Source organism: Pantherophis guttatus, chromosome 5 (assembly GCF_059756535.1).
Source record: "Pantherophis guttatus breed Tessera chromosome 5, ASM5975653v1, whole genome shotgun sequence".
Lineage (NCBI taxonomy): Eukaryota > Metazoa > Chordata > Lepidosauria > Squamata > Colubridae > Pantherophis > Pantherophis guttatus.
Window position 1 is genome coordinate 82702726 of NC_142067.1, and position 20571 is coordinate 82723296.

The window sequence follows — 20571 nt, forward strand, 5'->3', positions numbered from 1 at the left end:
GCTCAATGATATTTACTTTGTGCTTCCACATCATCCAACTTTCTTTGGCTGTTTCATCTTCCGGATTGTCTTGAAGTTTTCTTTCTGATTCTCCTAAATGATTTAGATAGTCTTCCAGGGTCTTCCTTTTTTCCTTATTTTTATGTACGCTATATGAGATCACGACTCCTCTCAAGTAGGCCTTCATTGTATCCCATACTATTGCACGGGGTGTGCCCTTGTTTTCGTTTTCCTTGAAAAAGAAGTTCACTTCTTCTTTGAGTTTTTGTATACAATCTCTGTCACCCAGTAATTTAGCATTAAACCTCCACCTCCATTGGTACTTCCTCTGTGCAGACTTCCATCTAATTTTTATTGGGTTGTGGTCTGCCCAATCGTTCAGGTTAATTACAGCCGTTCCAATTTCTAACCCCAGATTCCTACTGACCCATGCCATATCAATTCTAGACCACGACTTTTGTGCATTTGAAAAGAAAGTGTATTGCCTATCGTTTGGGTGTAGGGTACGCCAAATATCAATTAGGTCTAATTCATCGACTAAATCGAAAAAAGCTCTCGGTAAATTTGTCCTTTTATTTTTTTTTTTTGCTTTATTACTCTTGTGATCCTTCTCCGAATCCACAATGCCATTAAAATCCCCTATCATACAGATTTCATTATACATCATTTTTACTATTTGTTCATGAAGTTTCTTAAAAAATTCTCCCTGTTTTTTGTTTGGAGCATATACGCCCACTAATAATACCTTGGAGTTCCCTCTCTTAATTTTGATCATAAGAATTCTGCCCTTTGTATCTTTAAACTTTTGCTCTGCTTCAATTCCTTTTTTTTACATACATTACCACCCCCCCCTTCTTTTTCTCTGCCAACGAAACAAATGTTTGGCCAAATTTTTTATATTCTAAACATTTACCCTCTTCTTTTTTTATGTGCACCTCTTGTAAACACATTATATCAGCATTTTGTTTACCTAGTTTTGTTAATATTCGTTTTCTCTTTTTGTAGTCATTTAAACCATTGACATTTACAAATATTAACTTCAAATCATTCATCTCTATGTCCTTGTCTGGTTATTAGTTTTTGTTTGTTCGTACGGCCCTTACTGGTCTTACTTTTTTCCCTTCGGCTTCTTCTTCTTCTGTCTTCTCCTCTGCAATTGCTTCGTTCGTGTTCTGTTGGTGTAGGGCTTCCTCCTCCACTGCTGCTGTCTCTAGTTCTTCTTTGCTACCCTGCTCTTCTTCCACACCTCTCAACTGGTCAAGGAAGTCTTGTGCTATACTCAGGCTCTCTATTTTAATTTTTCTTCCTTGCCAGGTTATTAGCATCCCTTCTGGAAGGAGCCACCTGAATAGTATATTTCTTTTATTCAACTGTACTGCTAGAAATCTATATCTCTTTCTCATCTCCCGGACTCTTCTTGGTATCTGTTTTAGGATTATTGTTTCTTTTCCTCGATACCTTATCTGTTCCTCTCTTGTCATGTTGTATAGAATGTCTTTTACTTTTTTCCTTGCAAAGCGGACATGTACTTCCCTAGGGAGCTTGTTCCTTCTTGCATAATTTGTCTGGACCCTATACACGTCGTTCAACTCTCTAATTATCGCCTGTTTGTCTTGTTGAAGTACATCTACTATCAACTCCGCAATCTTCTCACCTAGGTCTTCCTCTTTATCTTCAACAACATTCTGAAAACGCAAATAGAAGGAAGCCGGTCCATCTCTAATTGGGTTATCGAATCCTCTAACTCTTTATTTTGACTTGTCAATGTTTGATCCACAGTATCTAATTTCTTTTCGGTTTGATCGATTCTTGTTTTGGCTTTTTGAATTCGTTGCTCATTATTAAATATTGATGTTTGGATTTCATTCATTTTCTGGTCCAATGCGTGTATATCTGATTTTAATTCGACATGATTGTTGGACATTTTTTCCTGCATTGCCATCATCGTTTCTTGAATCAAAGTTAGTGACGCTTGCAGGGTTTGCATTACCAAACCATCTGTTGATTTCTGTGTAGCCGGAGAGGTCGTTGCTATAGTGGGATTAGAGGGTGTCTTTTTTCCAGTTTTCACCACTGTTGATGACATGCTTGTCATTTCTTTCAAAAAAAAATTTTGTTCTCTAATTATTCTTTCAATATTACTCCAAATTCTCATTCACCAGTTGGTGCCTCTGTTATCTTTCCTTAATTTTTATATATATATATATATATATATATATATATATATATATATTTCTATGCCTAATTATTTCTTCTAAATCTTTAAGTGAAGATAATTTCTAATATACAATCAATATCAATATCTGTTTAGAAATCTAAGCCTCTTCCCAACAATACCTTATAATATATAGTTAATATATATTAGATTGGCTTAGCAATTATTAATTAAATAATTCAATTCTAGACAGTCAATATATCAATTAATCAACAATCAATAAATCAGTTAATTTAACTAAGTGCTGTAAATACTTTTAAATACTATAAATACTATAAATACTGTAAATAGGAATTCATACAATTTTAAATACTTGATTATAACTACAATTATAATTATAATTTTAAATACTATAAATACTATTGTAAACAGCGGAATGAATCTAGGAGAATTTAAAATACTATTGCTTAAAAATATATATCGTATATATCTAGACCAAAAAAGATTAATTTATAGGAAGATTAACAATTCTTGCTGAAGATTATAATTTAGACAATCAGGATATTGAGGAAAGAATATCTGGAAGTTCCAACGCTGTTATTGTTATTATTGTAATTTTTTCTCCTTCTTGGGATATACACTGTTCTTTTTTGCTCAGTCTCTATTCTTCTACGGGCTTAGGACCATTCATCCAAGTTCAGCATTCTATCGTATTTCTTGCTGCTAGACTGTCCACAAGACTGACATTCCAGCTATGCAGTTTATTCCTCAGTCGAGTCACTCTAATGGCTGAACTTCCTGTTCATTAAAAAAGCCAAGCTCGATCCACCCAGTTTCAACCTCCGATGAATCTACTTTTATTCACAGCAAAAAGGAAAGGAATACTGTTCTTAAATTTTTTCACCGCTCCTCTTTGCGCACACACTTTCGATGCAAATCTTTCTTTATTCAATGCCGGCTTGTCGGGCTCTGTCTCTGTCAAACTGCTCAGAAACTTTCAATCGCCGCTTTTCCCCTCCGTGAGACTCTTCCACCCGACTTCACCAACCCCTCTTCCTGATGTCCTCTTTCACCTATGCAGGAAGGGTGTGTATCTGTCAACACTGCAGCATCCGATCTCCCTTGCTTTCAATCTGGTTGCTGGTTACCGCAGCTTCACGTCGGCCATTAATTTGGCCGACTCACGCATGCTGGGTTGACAGAGCCGCCCGGTCTTGCGATCAGCGTTTTGCGCTCCGCTTTCACACTCACCCGGCTCGCTCTCTCGTCCGTGAGGCTCTCCAGGCTCTGCGCCCCCGAGGGGTCCCCAAAACACGGTGACTGATGGTATTGAGGAGCAGCAGTCACCCACTCAACGCCATGTCGCCGCGGATCACCAACCGGAAGTCTGAATGTGTGTGCTTATCTAAGTATATCTTTCTTGGTCACAATATGATAATAGTAGCTGTACTGCTTGTTTGCAGTCTCTGTTAACTCACATACAAGTGGTCATACATTTTAAAGAAACCAGTCAGCATCTGTTGACTGAAATTAATATATTGGTATCAGAATTTCAGTAAATTTTAAAGAATATAACCTGGCGTTATCAAGTTAATTCAGGTAATAAACTTGTTCTAGAGCGGTGACGGCTAACCTTTTTGTCGTGTACAGAAAGCGCACACTCACATGTGCACCAGCACACCCACATCCATAATACAATGTGTGCAAGACCCCCCGCATGCACCCCACCGTGCATATACATGCGCACTTTCCTGTGTATGCACGTGCGACATCCTGCGCATGTGCGTGACTCCCTCGCTCCCCCACCCCCTCATGTGCCACGTCCCCCCTCGCCCATTTTTGGCTTCCAGGTTGGTGCTGGGGTGCCGCGCAAGGCCCCAAAATGCAATGCAAGTGCCCCTATGCATGCCCCTGCCCCCACACATTTGTGCGCATCCCCTGCATGTGCCCCGCCGCCCATGCATGTGCGACAGAGACCCGAAGACCAGCTGGCCAGTGGGAGGACCGTGCCCATGAGTGGTGGAGCTGGGCATGGGTGACAGCTGGCGTGCCCCCAGAGAGGGCTCTGCGTGCCACCTGTGGCACATGTGCCATAAGTTTGCCATCATGGTTCTAGAGCTTTATCCAATTTATAAATCAGCTTTCCTAGAAAGATTCATTATGAGACCAAATTATACTGGAGCTTATCTGGAATATTATTTTATCTTTAAGTGGACTTCACAAAAAATCTTAGAAACACAACCTCTTAAATTTGTCATTGCAAAATTATCAATAATCATCATTTTAGTTTGCTTTTGCTCTAATTATACTTATTTGAATTTTAGCCACTGAAAATGTAGTATTATTATTATGCTTTATAATTTGTGTATAAATTATTTTGTTGAACAAAATGTATGAAATTCAAAAATACAATATACAATTGCATTATTTTGGGTTGGTCTAGATCAGGGGTGTCAAATTCAAGGCCCGTGGGCCTGCTCCGTTCTCCGGCATGCAGGGCAACAAAAGAAGACCATGTGACTAGTAGTTTAAAAAAAAGTTCAATCAGACCTTCTAATTTAGGGAGATCTTTTCCCCCACAAGAAGTTGGAAAGTCTGATTGCACTTTTTTAAAAAACTGGTAGTCACATGGTCTTCTGTTATTGTCCTGCACGCAGAAGAACCGAACTGGAAAGCAGATTAGTCAAGGGATTGTGGTTGCTCTGGGATGGGATGGGAGTGAGAATTTTGCATTATGATTGCTCATAAGTAAGAACCAGTAAAAGAGGAATGAAAAAATCCCTATCAGTAGATCAGCGTTTCTCAGTCTTGGCAAGTTTAAGATGGGCAAACTTCATGCTGCCTGGGGAATTCTGGGAATTGAAGTCTATGCACCTTAAAGTTGCCAAAGTTGAGAAGCATGGTCTAGACTAGAATTTAGGATTTTCCATTCCTGTTTTATTTAGAGTTTGGTGCAATTAAATAAATCAGTTGTGGTTTCCTTAACAAATAGTAATTAAAGCGATATGAAACATTACTGGATTTTTGTGAGGAACTGAAATTAAAAGTTGATATATTTGATATATTTTTTACTTATATTTGTACCAAAAAAAGTTGGAAGTCATTCTTTTTCGGTTTTCCTTCTTTTCCTCTTTCTTTCTTACACTTTCACTCATTTTCTTTCCTGAGCCTTTTCTTTTTTCAAATCTGTTTTTTATTTGTTTATCCCTTAGCTTTGTATTTTTTTGATGTATGAAGGATCAAAGACTCAGCCATTATAATTCTACATTCCTTATTTACAGAAATCATATCAAAATTTAGAATGAAATCCACTGGGAGCCATCTCATATAAGGCAGGCTCTGAGTCCCTCTAATCAAAAAGTGTTTATCAACAGAAAAGAATATTTGTAGCTCAAATATGTGGGGTCCAAGCTCTCTGAACTTGGTTTTCTTGCAGATGTTTCATTACCAAACTAGGCAACATCATCAGTACTAGAAGGGAGTGGAGTTTGCTCTTATTTTCATATACTAGTGGCTTATCCTGTCAGTGTTGATCAGTTGCTTCACAAAAAGTGTTTTGATTGGTGCTGGGTCTCTACAGCCTCAGGCAGAGAAGGGCTATTCTGCACCCCTCCCTCAAATGTTCTTTAAAATACGGAGTTTCCCAGCATTACTTTAGGAACCTCTAACATGCAAACTGTGGTTACTCATCCTAAAATGAATCCTCTTTATCCGGAGCTTCAAAATTTGCTGTTTGCTGGGAAGGTGTGTAGCTAAAAATAAGTTTACATTTAGTCTACATCTGACTTTGGAGATATTTCTTCATAACCAAACAAAAGGGCATTTTCTGTGCAGTTCACACCTTTTGTAATTAACCCCACATCCCGTTTTGGCTGGCAGAGTGCTGCAGGAGGCTGAATGCTGTCATGCCCATCCTGGCCATGCCCCCGGCCCTCTGAGGTCAAACACAACCCTGATGCGGCGCTTATTGAAATTGCGTTTGACAACCCTGGTCTAGATAATTGAAGATTATACTATTTAAAGCTATACTGAGCATTTTACAGTACGTACAGTTAATGTTTACTTGTAAAGCAACATATGCTGTTTTTACTGGCTGATAAACATACCAGAAGCTAAATTATTGAATATGAACAAGGTGCAATTTAAATGAAGAATATTTTGAGTCATCCTATCAATGTTTTCCCTGATAAATTTCCAAAATATATGGGACTTTTTCCATTTATTTATTGTTTTATTGATTTGTTTAGGCAATTTATTTGTCACCTCTCTCGTATCCAACAACTCTGGACTCTAACAGCCTAAACTTTAAAACATTAAAATCAATAATGAAAGAACACATATTCTTTTAATATACAACTGATATTTTTGTTTAGTTTTGCACATTAACATAGCTTTGATTCCTCTCATTCTAAAAATATGTATATCATTTGTCTATCATGTATATATTTTATTGCCAATGTTTGTGTTACACTAATTACTGTCATATCACATCCATTTAAGAAGAGCATGCCTAATTATCTCTATTATCTTTAGCCCTGAAAAAGGATAGCAAAATATAAAAACTAAAATGTCAATAAAGATCTATTTTTCAAGTGTATTGAATTCTCCTTTTGTACAAACTTTGAATCAGTTTCAATAAAACATAGAAAATTTGTAACAAGATTGGAAAAACTATAAGGCTATAAATCCTTGTTAAGCAAGTATCTAAAGCACGTGTAAAAATGGAATTTTTGCGGAGAATGGTCTCCATGCTTTGCCAATTCAAAGTCATGGTGAATTTAAAAGCATTTAGTATATTATTTTCTGATTCAGTTCTATAAGGATTACCAACATTTTGTAGAGTTTGACAGAACTAACCTTTGTCTAGCATTTTGAGGTCTTAATTGCTAGGTTGAAACAGTAATAAATTTCAACGCTTAACAAGTATTATGAAGTAAAACAACAGGAAAAAACTGTTCAGAATTGCTGTATCACCTATTTATTTTTATGTTAATTCATTCCATATCTTGCTTAAACAACTTGGTATATACTATTTTGCTAATATCAAAGTCTGATTTTTATTAAGACCTTACAGCAGAAAAGAATAGCTGCAAATACACTTCTAAAGAAACAAAAGCATTGTTCAAGGTGATGCAAGTTAACACTATGTTTAGAGATAGATTCTCTACACCTTGAGCAAAGAACAAGGTCCCAAATAATAGAAAAAGGTATTTCCAGATTTGCAAATCAAGTCCCCTATTGACTATCTTTTGCACCCAGTGATCAAAGTGCACTGAGGTCCATTGTTTCATAGTAAGTGACATAAATAAGATTCTGTATTATGAAAATATACCAAAAACCAAAATACAGGTGCTCAAGAGATTACTAACTGCTTGCAATGACAGGGAGTTAATGGGAGACAGTTCTTGGGAAAGAGAATAGTTATTAATGTCTTTAAGCTTAACTAGTTTTACCTGCTTCCCAAGTTATAGAGTTTAACACAGTTTCTCTGTGCAGTGTTTTGAATAGTGTTGCTTATATAACTGCATATAACCTACAAAGCAGGGGTGAAATCCAGCAGGTTCTGACAGGTTCTGGAGAACCGGTAGTGGAAATTTTGAGCAGTTCGGAGAACCGGTAGCGGAAATTTTGAGTAGTTCGGAGAACCGGCAAATACCATGGCAAATACTCTGGCTGGCCTCAGAGTAGGGTGGGAATGGAGATTTTGCAATATCTTTCGCCCAGGACTGGGGTGGGAATGGAGATTTTGCAGTATCCTTCCCCTGCCATGCCCACAGAACCTGTAGTAAAAAAAATTTGGATTTCACCACTGCTACAAAGCCTACACTTTGTTCTATTTTTTTCATTTAGTGTAAAGGATAATAAAGGATTAATCCAAAATAGTATTATAAGAAATAAAAATATGTTGTTAAAATGAATTAAGTTACCACCATCCTATTAGCTTTATAAGAAAGAGGTGCTTATCGTTGTATGTATATATCCTGATTCAGAAGCTTCATTCCTAAATCTAGGAATCTAGTCTTAATCACCTACCAAGATTTTTCTAATACATTAACAAAACTTGAGGGCAGAAAACATACCATAGTGATCCATCTTACACAATTTGAAAGAACAATCCAATAACTGCAGGCAGAATGGGCACATGAAAAGAACTTTAGAACGAACGTTGGCTTACCTGAAGGTTCCTTTTCGGAGTGCTGTGACCACTGTCCATAGCTGGGACGTTCCCTCAGTTCTTGACACTAACTGAGTGAGAGCTGATTAAACTTTCCCTACTGAGGCACGCCTCCAATCCCATCATGCTCCAGTCTATCACGAAGGCACAGCAAGGCACAACAGTGAAGTCCAACGGTGAGTCAACAGGAAAAAAACAGATCCTCATTCCGGGATGAGGCAGACAGTCTGCAAGAAGCAAGAAATTACCAGAACACAAAACAGGGAGGGGAATGGACAGTGGTCGCAGCACTCCGAAAAGGAACGTTCAGGTAAGCCAACGTTCGTTTTCCAGAGTGCTGCTCCCACTGTCCATAGCTGGGACATACCCAAGCTCGAATGATTAGGGCGGGAGACTGGATGCCCCCGGACCCCTGTCACAAACAACACTCTGCAGGACAGGCCGACCAAAGGATGCGTCCGACGAGGCGTACGAGTCGATCCTATAGTGGCGTATGAACTGTGATACGGAGGACCACGTGGCAGCCCGGAAGATGTCCTCCACAGATGCCTGAGTCGTTCACACAGCAGAAGTGGCCGCGCTGCGAGTGGAGTGCGGTAGAACCTGCCCCGGAAGTGGTTTCGCCGCCAACTCATATGCCAAGGAGATACATGCCCTGAGCCACCTGCCAACCATGGCCGCGGATACCTTCTGGCCCAAGGAGGCCGGGTGGAAAGAGACCAACAGGGCCTCCGTTCTACAAAAGGTGGCAGTCCTGCGAATGTATATACGAAGGGCTCGTTTCACATCAAGTTTGTGCCAGCGTCGTTCAGTGGAGTTCCGTGGGGACGGACAGAAGTCCGGCAAGGTGAGTTCCTGCAACCGGTGAAATAGGGAGTTCACTTTTGGGACGAACATGGGATCAAGTCTCAGAACCACTACACTGTCCCTAAAGATGCAAAGGTCATCCCGAGTTGACAAGGCCGAAAGCTCAGACACCCTTCGAGTGGAGGTGATGGCTAGAAGGAACGCCACCTTCAGAGATAAATGTTTCAAGGAAATCGAAGCCAGAGGTTCAAAGGGTGGAGACGTCAGGGCCTGTAGAACAAGGGGGAGGTCCCAGGTCGGGTACTGATGTACTTGAGGTGGACACAAGTTTGTAGCGCCGTGAAGGAAGCCTTTTATAAGTGGATGGTGAGAGAGAGAGTCATAGGGCGGACACTTCAAGACGGTGGATAATGCCGCTGTCTGGCGTCATAACGTTGCGGGAGCTAGGCCCTTCTTAAGTCCCGTCTGCAGAAATTCTAGGACCTCCTTCACGTTGGCAGAGGTGGGGTCCACATGTCTTGCAGCTCCCCAGGTACAGAGGGCCCTCCAGGAGGCCTCATGAATACGGCACATGGAAGGACGTCTGGCTGCTTGTATAGTCTCAACAACATCATCTGGCAGATGTGCCTTCTTCAAGATGATACGTTCAAATGCCAAGCGGCCAAGTGGAGCCACAGGGGCTCCGGATGACAAACGGCCCCTTGGTGAAGCGATAGTTGGTCTGGTGGGATCACCCAAGGTGGTTCCACGGAGAGAGCGACGAGGTCTGCATACCAGGCCCTGCGAGGCCAGTTGGGAGCCACCAGGATTAAATCCGCCTTCTCTAGTAGCAGTTTCCTCACAACGCGGGAGAGGAGAGAGATGGGAGGGAACGCATAGAGAAGGCCCTTTGGCCACTGACAGGTGAGAGCGTCGCGGTCCTCAGCCAACGGGTCCGGATACCGGGACACAAAGCGAGGCAGATGAGCATTCTTCCGAGAGGCGAACAAGGCTATCACCGGTGTCCCAAACTGTTGACAAATCTCGTGAAACAGACGAGGGTGGAGTTGCCACTCCGCCGGGTCGATCTGTTCCCGGCTGAGCCAGTCTGCTCGTACGTTGTCCACCCCCGATATGTGGTCCGCCTTCATGGATAATAGGTGACGCTCCGCTCAGCTGAAGAGATGTTCCGCTTCGGACATTAGCGTCCTGGACCTTGTGCCCCCTTCCTTGTTGATGTGCGCTTTGGCCGCTGTATTGTCCGTGAGGACCAGAATATGACAGCCCGCCACTAGACTGCGGAAGTGCAGGAGGGCCAGCCGGACCGCTCGCAACTCGAGGAGATTTATGCTGCAGAGACTTTCTGCTGGTGACCACAGGCCCTGAGCCACAAGGTTGCCGAGGTGCGCCCCCCAACCCTTTAGGCTGGCATTTGATGTTAAGGTAAGTCTCTCCGGCTCCAGAAAGTCGCAGCCCTTGAGCATCGCTGGCGACGTCCACCAAGTCAGGGACAGGCGGACTTGAGGAGGTAGGTACACCTGGTGGTTCGAGGAGGAGCGTCCCGACCGCTGAAAGGGGAGGAGGAACCACTGTAATGCTCGGGAGTATCTGTGTGCCCACGGAACAATATTGTAGCAGGACACCAGTTGCACGAGAAGAATCAGAGGCACCTTCTCCAGTGCACGGATGCGGAGAACCAGGTCGTAAATGCTTTGAGCTCTGTCTGGAGAGAGGAAAACCTGCCCTCCAACCGAGTCTATGAGTGCTCCTAGATGAATGAGCCTCGTATTTGGGACCAGGTGGCTCTTCTCGAGGTTTATCGAGAACCCATGGCGTTGGAAGGTATCCAGAACGAGGCTCCTGTCTCGTGCTGCCTGATCGGGGGATGATGATAGGATCAGGACATCGTCGAGGTAGCACATTACTCGCACCGGGTATTGACGGAGTGCGGCTGCAACGACCGCCACCAGCTTCGTGAAGGTGCGTGGAGCTGAGGACAAGCTGAATGGCATCGCCCGATACTGGAAGTGCCTTCCGTCGTATTGGAATCTCAGAAACTGTCTGTGATTGGAGTGCACCAGGACATGTAAGTAAGCCTCCCGGAGTTCCACAGATTGAAGCAAGTCCCCGTGACGCACTCCCAGCAGGATCGATCGAAGCGAGTGCATTTTGAACCTGCGGTACAGGACCGACAGGTTCAACCGTTTTAAGTTCAGGATGCCTCTCCAGCCCCCCGAACTTTTGGGTACCAGAAAAAAGGTCAAATAAAAACCTGACCCCGTTGGGCTGAGGGGACAGGTTCTATCGCCTGGATGTGAAGGAGATGGTCGATTTCTATCAACATTAGCCGGTGGTGATCCGACGAGGCTGGAACTGGGCAGGGGACGTAACGACTCGGCGGAGGTCCCACAAAGTCGATAGAGAGACCAGAAGAAATTGTACACAATACCCAAAGGTCCTTGGTTGAATGGGTCCATTGATGATGAAATAGGCGCAGTCGCCCGCCGATGGAACCCGTCAGGGGTGAGTCATTTGCCTCTGCGGGATTGCTGGTAGTTGGACCCACGGAAGGGGCGCTTAGACTGCTGTTGAAACCTGCCATGTTCACGAAATCCCTTCCTTGGGGACGATCGGACCCAGAGAAATAGGGTCTGCGGAAGGAGGAGCCGCTGGTGCCAGAAAAGGAACGAAAGGGCTGGCGCTGGCTATATAGGGTGTACCTCCTCTCAGTACGGCGGTACGAAGTTGTCTTGATCCTCTACCAAGAGCGGCTCCAATGCCGGCCCAAACAAGTTAGGCGCCTTATAAGTGGCAGACGCCAGTCTCCACTTAGCCTTAAGGTCCGTTTTCCAGTGTCGGAGCCAGAATATACGCCTGGAGGAGACCGTGGATGCTAGGGCCCGGGAGGCAAACTTCACCGAATTCAAAGAAGCATCCGCCGAATATTCGGTGGCAACCACAATCTTATTTATGTCCTGATGTAATCTAGTCTCCTCCGGAGGCAACCTTTGTTGAAGTTGCTTTAGCCAAATGAGAGAGGCTCTATTAAAGAAGGAAGTCGCGGTCGCTGTTTTGATAGCCCAGGCGACCGCCTGGTGAGACCGACGAAAGGCCAATTCTGCCCTGCGATCCTCAGATCTCAGTCCGTCCAAGGAATCAGTAGAAACCACGGAGTTGGATGCCAGGGAAGCCACCGGAGGATCTACAGTTGGAAGAGCTAAAAGATCCTCGAGTTCTGGTGCTGCGCAATACAGTTTTCTGTCCAAGGTGCTGGGAGATGTTAAGGACCCAGGTTGACCCCAAGGGGACTGCAGCACATCCAAGAACAGGCGAGGGCATGGAATGACATCTTTGTCCGGCTTAGCCGAATGGAATAAGGCATCGTGGGGGCCCGTGGAAGTCGAGGCGGTCGACGGATCCGGAGCCTGAGAACTTAAATTGGTCGTCATTCGGGCCTTGTGCAGCAAAGATTTAAACATAGAAGGATGAAACAACCCCGTGAAGGCTGGGGCGTCCGGGGTTAATCCCTCATCGTCGGAAAATTCGATGTCCTCGGGGCATTCCTCGCCCTGATCAGTCAGTCTGGGAAGCTGAAGACGGCTGTCTCGAGACCCGGGAAAACGTGGCCTGATGTTGCTGTTGGGCTGTCTGCACCGTCGAAGGAAGCAATGAAGCCTGAGATGCCTGATGAAGACCAGCTGCCAGGAACAAAGAGAAGGCCGAAGAGAAGAAGGCTTGAAGATCCATCGGAGGGGCAGGAGTGGCCCCTTCAGAGCTTTGAAGGCCAGCCGCCGTCGGGGTAAACATGGCCTCCGGCCGGGCACGAGCAGGACCCTGCAATGGAGCTAGGCCCACTCCTGACACATCTGGCAAGGATTGGGACACTCCTTTTGACAAACGCAGTTGTTGAGACATCTGGGCCTTCTCATGACTGTCCCGGTCCGGTGAAGATGCCAGGGACCTGGAGGATGAAGAAATGCCAGCCACGGATGCAGAGGCGGCATGGTCAGGGGCACATGAATCAAGACCCACTTCTGCGACAGCTGCCCGATGGGCCTTGTCCCACTGCCTCTCTAGGGCGTTATGGCGGCGCTGGGCATCTCGGTCCAGTCCCTTAGCCGCTTTTGACTTGTGGGATCTGCGGCTTGAAGACTCAGATCTCGATTTTGAGGACTTTTTAGCCCGCTTAGGTTGTCTGTGCTCAGGGCTATGGTCGGGCTCCATATCGGATGATAACGCGGGATCCGCCATGGCACTATGGAGATGAGCAATGGAATCAGTCCAGAGACCAGACTTTTTTTTTTTTTTAAGGAGAGGTGGCCCTTTAAATATCAAATTAGGTTAAGTAGGCCAAAGGCTGTCAAGGAGTCCGTCAGATTGGTTTTTTTTTTTGAAAGGCGGCCCCTTTAAATCTCAGAGTAGATTAATTAGGCCAAAGGGACTGTGAGACTGTCCAGGAGGTCGTCGCCCGACACTGCGTGACAGCCCCAGACTCCAAGGAAAAAAAATTGACAGCTCCAGCAATGAGCGCTTTAAAATGGCGCGCTCCCAACACCGTCCAAAATGGTGCCCGCCGCTGCTTTCACGCCAGAAGCCAAACGTATATCCCGCGGCTCCTCGGGACAGCCAGGCGAAGGAAGGCCTTGACGATTCGCCAGGAGGAATCAACAGCGGAGAGCGCACCTGAGACGTGACGCTTCTCCGGAGCCGCTCAAGCCATAGCGTCTTTTGAATTTGGCGGCAAGCCTGCGCGCCAATAATTGGCTCCAATGCGGCCGGGTACAGCAGTTAGAATCACGGGGAGCGCACCAACGAGTGACACAACCCCGAAGCCGCCGATGACAGGAAAGGAGCAGTGGCGATAGCGGCAATCCTGCACACTCGGCCCACGCTCGTGGCTAGAAAGGTGAAGCCGGATCCGCCCTGAAGAGTCGGAATCCGGCGGCTGCAAATCCTCGAAGCGTGGGCAGCCCGGGCAGCCCAGACACACCGCACGCTAACAGCAGCAGAATCAGAGGAAAGGAAATCCAGACGCACGAAAAGGGTAATCAAAAATAACAAAAAAATCCTATACACAATGTAGAAGGGTAGGGAGAGAAATAGAAGGAATAAAGTAAAAGAAATACTAAAATAATCACCACAGCTCTCAATTCACTTCAGCTCTTGTCAGTAACTGAGTGATAGACTGGAGCATGATGGGATTGGAAGCGTGCCTCAGTAGGAAGAGTTTAATCAGCTCTCACTCAGTTAGTGTCAAGAACTGAGGGAACGTCCCAGCTATGGACAGTGGGAGCAGCACTCTGGAAAATTTGTGAACTAATTTTTAAATGTATTCTTATGACAGCAATTATGTATACACTTATAAATTCCAGCTTAAATTTTTAATTACAAAATTATCTGATAGAATAAAACTGCAGCACCTTCTGTTACCCACATTCTTCCCCCTACAGAATAAAAGAAAGTTGAGAATGAAGCAATCAGTGACTGGGCACATTCATTTTTACCCAGTTGTAGTTTTAAGGCCAGGTGGTCTCTCAATAAAATAGCATCACATATGTATAGGTGATCAGACACCTCTCTCTCCTTTGCAGCTTTAAACTGAATTAACTGTTCATGGATAAAGGCAAATAATTCACTCTGAAACCAATATTTGTTTTTAAAATTCAAAATTATTTCTTAATTCAAGTTTACATTTTAATTCTTATTCTTTTTTCTTTCTGTGTATCCTTCCAAGTCGGTACTGATTCTAGGTGCAGCCTGGATTGGTTCCTGCATTTTCTTGGCAAGATTTTCAAAAGGGGTTGCCCCTTGTCTTCTTTTTATGGCCAAAAGTGACTAGCCCAAAGCTATCCACATAGCAACATGCTTACAGCAGGACTAGAATTCATGGTCTCCCAGTTTTTAGCCTGCCTTAACCAGTACACCAAACTAGCTCTTTCTTCAATTCATTACAAAGTATTGTCATATACATATATGACTAGTATACTAATAATTATGCATGTCCCTCTCCCCCAATGAAAATATTAAACAATCTAAAGATGAAAGAGCAACAATTGTTAAAAATGCTAGTGAAATGACTTACATGACAGGCCTTGGGACTATCTTTTCTAGGTAGAAACTATTAAGCAAATATGTACTGTTGGGAGATGTTTTGGGTCCTCACCCAGAGAGATATTTATCCAGAACAAGGCACTTTGGAAGAATTTTACCCTCTTATTTAAGGTTGGCCCTTCAACCTTTTGTCCTTTAGAGAGTAAACAAAGATCTTCCTCTTCCATAAAGCTTGGGGAAAGTGAATTTAATGGAAAATACCAGTAGATATTTAAAACAATTTCAATTTTTAATATGTTGGAGCTTATAAATGTTTACAATTTGCTGTTGTAAGCTACCTATTCAAATAGGTAGCATTTAAATATAATAAATATAATAAAATGATATTTGAAAAATTGAAAAAGTTAAAATTATGAGTCAAATTTTGACACAAAGGCTAAGGATTTCATGCCAGAAAATGGAGATAAAAATAATATCTCTGACAATAAGACATCATAATCAGCACCTGGTAATGGAGGAGGAACATGGCAAACAATAATATGTCTCTACAGCTGCAACCAATTTTTCCCCACTTTGTTTTTCTCCCTTAGTGGGCTAAAAAGAAACAAAGAATGTTGGATGATGAGACAGCATAAAATGAAGGCTTTTCTCCATAGCAAAATACAAATCCACTCTCAATGGGTGTATAACATTGCAGTACATTAGAAGTAAGATTTAATAAGCAGCATTCAAAAATCCAAAACTTGCTAATACTCAAATAGTATGAACTTCATCTAACAAAACTAATGAATAACTTGGGATTCACAGTAGATTTACAATAAATTTGGAAAAGCAGTGAATTTATTTAAAAAACCATATCTAAAATTTGTGCCAAATTAAAATAGGTAAAAGGGAACCAATGACCAGCTGGTCTTTCACAGGGTATCTCTGTTTTAATAGTTTTTATATTTAAATTTCATTGTTAATGTGATTTATATGAAATGGTTTTAACTATTGTTCTAGTATATGCATTAGTTGGAGCATGTGTTCATCCCGGGAAATATGTGGGATATTAGGGTTTTTTTTTGACAAATTCTTTCAATAGGAGTTCAATCAATATACTTTTACAAACTTTAGCAACCCAGTGTATTTCTACAGTTCAAGTCAGTATTGAAAATCATCTTCCAGATAGAAAACCAAAGCCTACATATCAGTTTAAGGATTCAACTCTTTTTTACCCATGGTAAATGCCAGTACTTTCAAATAAGATGGGCTAATAAACTTTTTTTGAGCTGAACAAAACAACTTATATTTGCTACAGCAATATATTTGCATTGAAATGGTGCATCTGAATGAAAAGTAAGGGGGAGAGGGCGAAATCAGTGAAAAATGTTTTAACGTCGTTATAAACCACGTTTTACTTAACTGACCCAAGCATATTAATTCTCATAATTCTAAAAAGAATAAAGCAAGTATACCAGCTGAGCTAAAATGTGCCAGGCTATTTTCTGATTTAACGTGTTATACTACTGATTTTAATTCGGTAAGGAACGGCCCAAGTAACCATATGTTAGTATGTTTCAGTATAACTAATATCTGCTGGTGTAACTCTAGTTAAAAGGAAGAAAGGATGCAAGCCAGCAGTTTCCCCAGCTTTTACCTAGCAAATGTCAGATTTCCAGTCTGGGCGAGGCCACACCCTCTATCCCGAAATTCTCACCCCAACGCTCTCATCCCTTCCTGACTTCGGAATCCTACGCTCTTGCGTACGGCTCTGAGTCTCTTAGATACCTGATGGAGCATCTCCGCTGGGAGCTGTGACGCCCTGAACAACTCTGCCACTTTACTGCCCCCGACAGCGGGGGGTCCCAATCCCGGTCCCGCCTCGGGAGTAGGCTGGCCGCCGCAAAGCGAAAAGAGCTCAGAAAAACACTGCTGCTCGTTTCTTGCCAAAAAGAATGCCGAGGTTCCTGCGGCTGCCGGTCCTGTGAGAGCTGTTCCCGCCGGTTCCATTTCAGGGAAAGGACGTCAATCGCTTTTCTAAGGCGAGGACAAAACCACACCAGAGGAGGAGGAAAGATCCTCCGTCGTTGCGGCGCGGAAGATGCAGTCCCCCTGGCTGCAGCGGCTGCTCTCCAGCTGAACTGCAGCCGTTCGTCTTTCCCCGGTGCGGAAGAGCGTTATCTCTGCAGTACTGCCCCTCAGGCGGGAGCAGGGCGGGGAAGAGCGAAAACGAACTTCCGCGCGCCTTCGCCCTTTTTGCGTTTAAGAGCGGAGTCAATTTTCCCGCCAGAAGAGAAGGAAGAAAGGAAAAAAGCCTCTCGGGGACGCGCGATTGAGTAGCGTCTTCCGGCTCTGCGACCTCACCTCACATCGGCTGGAATAGTGTGGGCAGTTGGCTGCTTTCCCCTGGGGGGTGGCGGGTGTGAGGGACTGTGGAACTGGGAGGCTGCATGAACCTCACAGGGCGAAGTATACGGCGTCTCCAAGACACTGAAAGCCGAGCTCTGTTGCAAGGTTGATGTTTCGGACTTGCTGCGTCAGAGCGTTGTCAGAAGAATAATTTGGGGTTCCAACTCAAGCCAGGATTGCGCAACAATAAATAAAAATGAGATCCGGACAGCTGTGAAGAAAAAATAAATATTTATTCTTTAAAGCAAATAGGAATAAAGCTGCAGAGAAATGGGGTACAGCCACAGACCTTTATAGGGCACCTTGTCCTGATGTTGAAGTGTCTGAGCTGATTCTAGGGTGACACGAGGTGTGTGTGTGTGTAGTTATGTCTATGATGTTTATTCTTGTGAACCTGCTGGGAGATCTAATTTAATTAACTATTTGTGTTTGCAGATCGCCTCCTTTGATATGTGGATTAGGTCTGGGTAATGTATTGGAGGAAGTTTGAGTAATTTATTAAGGAAGTTTGAGTAAAAGATTTTTCCCAATTTTTTACTTGATTAGTTTCAGCTTGACTGTCAATTACGTAGTGGAGATATTGATTCTCAGACCATTATGGATTCTGTTAAACTTTTAAAGGAAAATGGAAACAGTATAAAACATATACTTTTATATAAAACTTCTCACAGCATATATAGCAGGCTTCTGTAGCTATCCTGGATTAAGCTATTTGGGGATTTTGCCAACTCATTTTCTGCCCTAAAAGCACCCTCTGTGTCAAAAATGGGGATTCATTGCCTGTGGCTGATTTTCAACCATGTAATTATTTTCCACTTAAGATTTTCCAAAGCTAAAATAGTGCAATTTACTAAAGTAAGCCCCTCCTGTTATTGCAGGTGCACCTTAAATTAAACTTTACTTTAATATTGCCAATATTTTATTATTCTTGATTATGACATATTTTAAGTCATTTCAGGAGAAAAATTGTAGTGTAATTACAAATTGGTAAGTGGTGAGGGAATACAATTAGGTTTAAGTGAAATGCTAATAAAAATACAGAAATTATACATCCATGGAGATGGATTATATTGTGGGTGGGTGTGCGCATTTTTTGGCAGAATTTTATGTTGTCATCTTGGTTCCAGAGAAAGTATAGTTATTGTATATAAAATCTGAAATGGACTGCCCAGCCCATGTCCAGCAGCTGCTGCAAAAACATTTCAGGCAGCTGTGAACTCAATTGGCTCTCAGTCCCTCCCAAGCCACCGACAGGCAAGAACCTTCAGCCAGAGCAGCCTGGAGCAATTTAATCCTTTTAATTTACAGTTAACCTGGTTACTAATACTATTACTTCTCCTCCTTCTCTTCTTTCTTGGCCTTGCTTTTCTCCCTCTTCTTTTCCTTGTCATCTTTCTTCTTCTTACTCTCCTCGTTCTCCTGCCCCCCCTTCTTCTCGGCATCTCTGTTGACAATCTTGTTGAGGATGTGCAGGGCAGCCAAGGGGCGGGTGGACTGAGGCTGCTGCTGGACACCGTCGCCCCCACCCCATGCTCGCTGCCTTCTGTGCTGGCCACACCCACCTACCCCCTGTCCCCCCCCCGGGCTGACGATCTTAGTGGGCTTGTTTTAGGGATAGAGCTTATATTAGGAGCATTTTTAAAAAATCATGCTAGGGCTTATTTTCTGGTTGGGTCTTATTTTCGGGGAAACAGTAGTTTTTATGTTTTACATAACTTGCAGTAGAAGTAAGGATCTAATGCTTGATTTTAGAACTCATCCAGATGGCTAGATTATAAAGAGGACTTCTACCAGTCCTTGAGGTGATAGAAAACTATGGCAGCATAAAATGTGCTGACTTAATTACTTAGCCCTATTCTCACACAGTAATAGAGCCAATATATTGATGCTGCCCTTACTGATGGCATGTGGGTTAAGGAAAGTGATTTGTGGTACTCCCCTTACCATCTCACTTTCTAGCAAGAAAACAATCACCTTTCATGCTCCCTACTTTGGTAGGGCAAGTTTAGATTTTCTAGGTGGGTGGTCAGAAGCGAATGTCCAGTTGCTCGACTACCAAGTTTATTTATATAATTCTAATTTATGCAGCCATTTGACACAAATACATGACTGGGTGACTTACAGGAAATTTAAAAAAAATGCAAGATAAAAATACATCAAGCCACATCAAAAACTATATAACATAATTTACAGTCAAGGTAGAGGTAGTCCTCGACTTACAACAGTTCATTTAGTGACCTTTCAAAGTTACAATGGTACTGAAGTTATGATTTATGACTAATGACTTATGACTAAGTTTCACAATTACAACCTTTGAAGTATCCCCATGATCATGTTAACAAAATTCAGATGCTTGGCAATTGGTTTGTACTTGACTTGCTGTGTTCCAAGGTCATGTGATCATCTTTTGCAATCTCCTGACAAGCAAAGTCAATGGAGAAGCCAGATTCACTTAACTATATTACTAACTTATCAAGTGCAGTGATTCACTTAACAACTGTGTATAAAATGGGGAAAAACTCAGTTAACAAATGTTTCACTTAACAACATACATTTTGGGCTCAATTGTGGTCATAAGATGAGAACTACCTGTATAAAAAAACATACAGGCTGCATAACATACAGCCATAAATAAGCCAACAATAACATACATCAGCCTAATTCACCACACAGGGTTGTTGTGTGAAAAATCGGAAAAGGAAGATGTGTTGGATATGTTCACTGCCTTGGGTTGTTTGCCCTTATTAACTAGTAAAGGCATTAAAACTGATAAAAGTATTTTCCAACATGGTGTGTGTGTGTGTGTGTATTCAAAATAATTTGAATATCATTTATGATATAATTTAAGAAACTAATATAAAGTTATATCTAAGACTATTGGTTCTCACTTTTTGGAAATGTAAGATCTGTTTCTAAAAACCATCTTAGTTTTTTGTGAAAACACAGTATATTCCTCAGTAGGAAGGAAAGGCTATGACATCGATGCAGGTAAAGATGTAGCTATATTTAATCC

General features: G+C 42.7%; 1 protein-coding gene across 6 annotated transcripts in view; it reads right to left on the reverse strand.

Annotated features, from left to right (window-relative positions):
* The window catches only part of REPS2 (RALBP1 associated Eps domain containing 2), a 227911-nt gene extending 207585 nt beyond the window's left edge, over nucleotides 1-20326 (reverse strand). For all 6 annotated transcript variants that reach the window (XR_015728266.1, XR_015728265.1, XM_087871424.1 and 3 more), the window contains exon 1: nucleotides 16938-20326. Coding sequence is in view for 4 of the 6 variants with exons in the window: in XM_087871424.1 (XP_087727550.1) it covers nucleotides 16938-17159 (222 nt within the window). In the remaining 2 variants the exon portion in view is untranslated. The remainder of the gene's footprint in view (nucleotides 1-16937) is intronic.
* Nucleotides 20327-20571: the final 245 nt, after the last annotated feature.